We start from the raw sequence: 3184 nt of genomic DNA, 5'->3' as shown, positions 1-3184 counted from the left end.
ACCAAAAAAGCAAACACAAACCCAAAAACAACAACAAAAAAACCATAAATAAAATAAACCCTTCGTACCATACCTGCTGCCGCCGCAGAGGTGCGGGCTGACCGGTGCGCGCCCCCGGCAGGGGCAGGAGCAGGGGGCGGAAGCGGAGCCCCAGCCTCCAGTCCCGCTCCCCGTGGCCCCGCTGCCACCGGCGGCGACCCCCGCCCAGCTCCCCGGGAACCGCATCGCGGGCAATTAGGATTCACCATCTAAACGGGCTCACAGCGGTACCTCTGGAAAGTCGCGTCCAAATTAAATCATATGGGGTTTTAGGCTTCCAGCCACCGCATCTGCCCGCGCAGTAAGTCCGTTTCGGCGCGGGCCAGTTCCCCGCCGCCTCCGCCCGCAGCTTCCCCCGCCTGCTCCGGCCCGCCGCCCCCGCGCCTGGCCCCGGGCCGTACTCACATCTCGGTAACGTTGTCGCCCTCGGCGCTCCGCTGCGGCACGGGGAAGGAGGCGATGCCCGGTGACGGCTCCGTGCACCAGATCCGCCAGGAGCTGCAGCGGCAGGACGCGGGACAGCCCAGCGCACCCCGCCAGCAGCCCAGCACCAAACAGCACAGGCACCACAGCCGCGCCAGGCCGGGTCCCGGCCTCCGCCGCCAGGACACCATGCCGTCCCCGTTCACTCCAGCGCTGCCCCGACGGCCTCCTCCTGCTCCCTGCGCCGCCGCCGCTGCCGGGGCGCTCGGCCGGAGGGTGCGCAGCCTTCCGCGCCGCGGGCGGACAGCCGGGACCGGCGCTTACATGGGCGCGCCGCAGCCGCAGCCACACCGCCCCGCGGCGCTGTCCGCCCCGGGCACTGCGCGGGCCGGCGGGGGCGACGCGGAGCACAGGGCCGAGCGGGGCCTCCGGTGCGGCGCGGCACCTGCCCCCGGCCCCGCGGGCTGACAGCGGCACCGCCTGCCCCCGCGGCTACTCCCGATGATGCTGCAAAACGCGCGGGGCGGCGGGGGCAGGTGGCGGAGGCTGCGCGCCTACCTGCGGGGGCTCGGGCCGCGCTGCCCGCCGGAGGGAGGGCGAGCGGGCGGGGAGGCAGGCGCAGCTCGCGGCGGCGGCGGGGCTCGGGGCTCCGCGCTCGCCGCTTTACGCACCGTCTCCTCCTCCCTCCAGCTGATAATAAAGCAGCTCCGGCTCCTGCTCCAGCCCAAGACGGGGAGCTGCCGGCAAAGTGACGTGGGGCTGACGCAGAGAGGGGCAGAAACTCCACAAAATGAGCCTGAAATAAAAAAATAAATTAAAAAAAAAAAAAGGCACAAGGGAGGGAGGCGGGGGAGCGGGGGAAAGGGAGGCTGCTGAAGAGCGGATACCAATAGGCAGGCTGCGCCTGAACCTTCAGTCTCGCTCTTGCATACGCGCGCACACAGAGGCGTACACGCACCCCGCGGGATGGGGAGCGCCCCGCCGCCTGTGAGAGCTGTCTGCCCCGGTGGGCGGACGGAGGCACCGTGCCGAGGGGCACCTGGCATCATCGCCGGGGCGAGAGCTCGTCATCGGGCGGTAAACGGGGATGGTGTGAGAACCCCGGAAGGCGACGGATGAGCGACCCTAATACACCTTGTTCTTCCCTTGACAGCTCTGCGGTTGGGGGTGCCTTGCGTTTTTTCTGCCCCCACCCCCGGTTGCGGGTTCCGCAGCGCTGCCGGTGAGCAAGATCCCGCCGCAGTGCCCCGCACTGAGCGCTCCGCAGGCGCCACCGCGCGTCCCGCCACCGCCGTGCACCGCGGTCCGGCCCGCATCGCCTCCGCGCCCAGCAGCGAACCCCCGACCGCCCCACCGACCCCCAGGCACCAGGGGAGCGACACACGGCACGCAGCAAGGAATTATCATTGCTGTGCACTGAGGCAGAGGCAAGTCCGAACGACATCCGTGTGTCACACATTCGCAGGTGCAAAGAGCAGCTGATCTGGGATGCTCTTCCACGTTTCTGAGACTGTGTGCTTCTGTCCTGGTACACGGCAGGTAGTTCTTGCTCTTCAGGCTCTTCACTTAACCTCTGTACCGTTACATCACAGGATGATGATGGTCCTTTCCTACCTAACTACCTGAGCTCAATATTTTGAAATTAATAAATCTGGGTGAATTAAAGAAAGAAAAGGTTACAGAATTCCTCTTTCTAAGGTACAGAGCAAACCGTCAATAGGCTGATAGAAAGTGCTTGGGAATCAATTTAACATGGCACTTAATAATTGAAAGCACACTTTGTTCTTTTTGCATTTTGCTCAGGCTAACAGGAAAATCCCCATCTTACTGGGTGCATTTGTAGGCCTGGCATGGCCACAGGCAGGGCTAGTTTTGCTTTCAAAGAACATCCTACTAAGAAAGTCAAAGCCATACCTAACTGAAACACTGATTTATACTTCCCCATAAGGGAACAAATGAAGACTAGACAAAAAAGACATAATTGAAAAATACTATTCATCATGATATACTTAAACCTAATTTATTTGAAGTTTAAGTAAAATGGTTACATAGATACTCAGAATATATTGCCTCTTTACCAAGTTCAGCACTTTGTCCTTTCTAAATAAAACACAAGAAAGAAGAAGACAGGCTCAAGGAATAACAAAGCCAATGATGCAGCATAAAAACATGGAAGGACCATACAAAATATTATTCAGTGCAAGGTCTTGTGTCTACAGTTCATACTTCTTCTTTTTTTTTTTTTTTTAGTCATTAATAGCTTTAAAATAAAATATTTCTCCAAACAAAGTATTTATAGAAGGACAGCAAGTAAGATAAAAAGGTCTTGGAAAAATTTTCTAGAGGCAAAACAGTTTGGTATTTTTAAAGGATTTGGAGGCAAGTGTTAAGGGAGAGAAAAATTATTAGCATAAACTTCAATATGATTCTATTTTCAAAAGACCTTCAGAAAGGTCCTTAATGCAGGACAGAAGTAAAATTTTGAAATGTATAAGTTGCTGTAAAACCTGCTTTACTGTTCTCCAGCCAAGGCTGCTTACAGCTTTGGAAAATACGCTTTATTCCCCCTCTCTCTTCTGGATGAACATGAAGACATCAACTCTTTAAGGCAATAATTACTCCTTGTAATTCTCCTTGTGATTTTATGACAATTAGGTTACAGCTGTCTAATCATATATGGGCACATACTGAACCTTATTACTTCACAGACATCTTAGGTCTC

At 56.4% G+C, this 3184-nt stretch overlaps 1 protein-coding gene across 9 annotated transcripts in view; it reads right to left on the bottom strand.

Annotated features, from left to right (window-relative positions):
* Positions 1–1177, bottom strand: part of NTRK2 (neurotrophic receptor tyrosine kinase 2) — a 205347-nt gene extending 204170 nt beyond the window's left edge. For 3 of the 9 annotated variants that reach the window (XM_027880543.1, XM_027880550.1, XM_027880561.1), the window contains exon 1: positions 445–1171. In XM_027880543.1, coding sequence (XP_027736344.1) covers positions 445–653 — 209 coding nt within the window. In that variant the 5' untranslated portion in view covers positions 654–1171. Of the gene's footprint in view, positions 1–444 lie in introns of all 9 variants that reach the window. The other 6 variants (XM_027880534.1, XM_027880526.1, XM_027880504.1 and 3 more) reach the window with 5 other exon arrangements.
* Between the last annotated feature and the right edge of the window lie 2007 nt (positions 1178–3184).

The sequence above is a fragment of the Empidonax traillii genome, unplaced genomic scaffold, assembly GCF_003031625.1.
Source record: "Empidonax traillii isolate 1590-97213 ecotype Southwest subspecies unplaced genomic scaffold, ASM303162v1 scaffold6:size4315531, whole genome shotgun sequence".
Classification (NCBI taxonomy): Eukaryota; Metazoa; Chordata; class Aves; order Passeriformes; family Tyrannidae; genus Empidonax; species Empidonax traillii.
The sequence above is the reverse complement of the archived record's forward strand: the minus strand, read 5'-3'. Positions and strand labels throughout refer to the sequence as shown.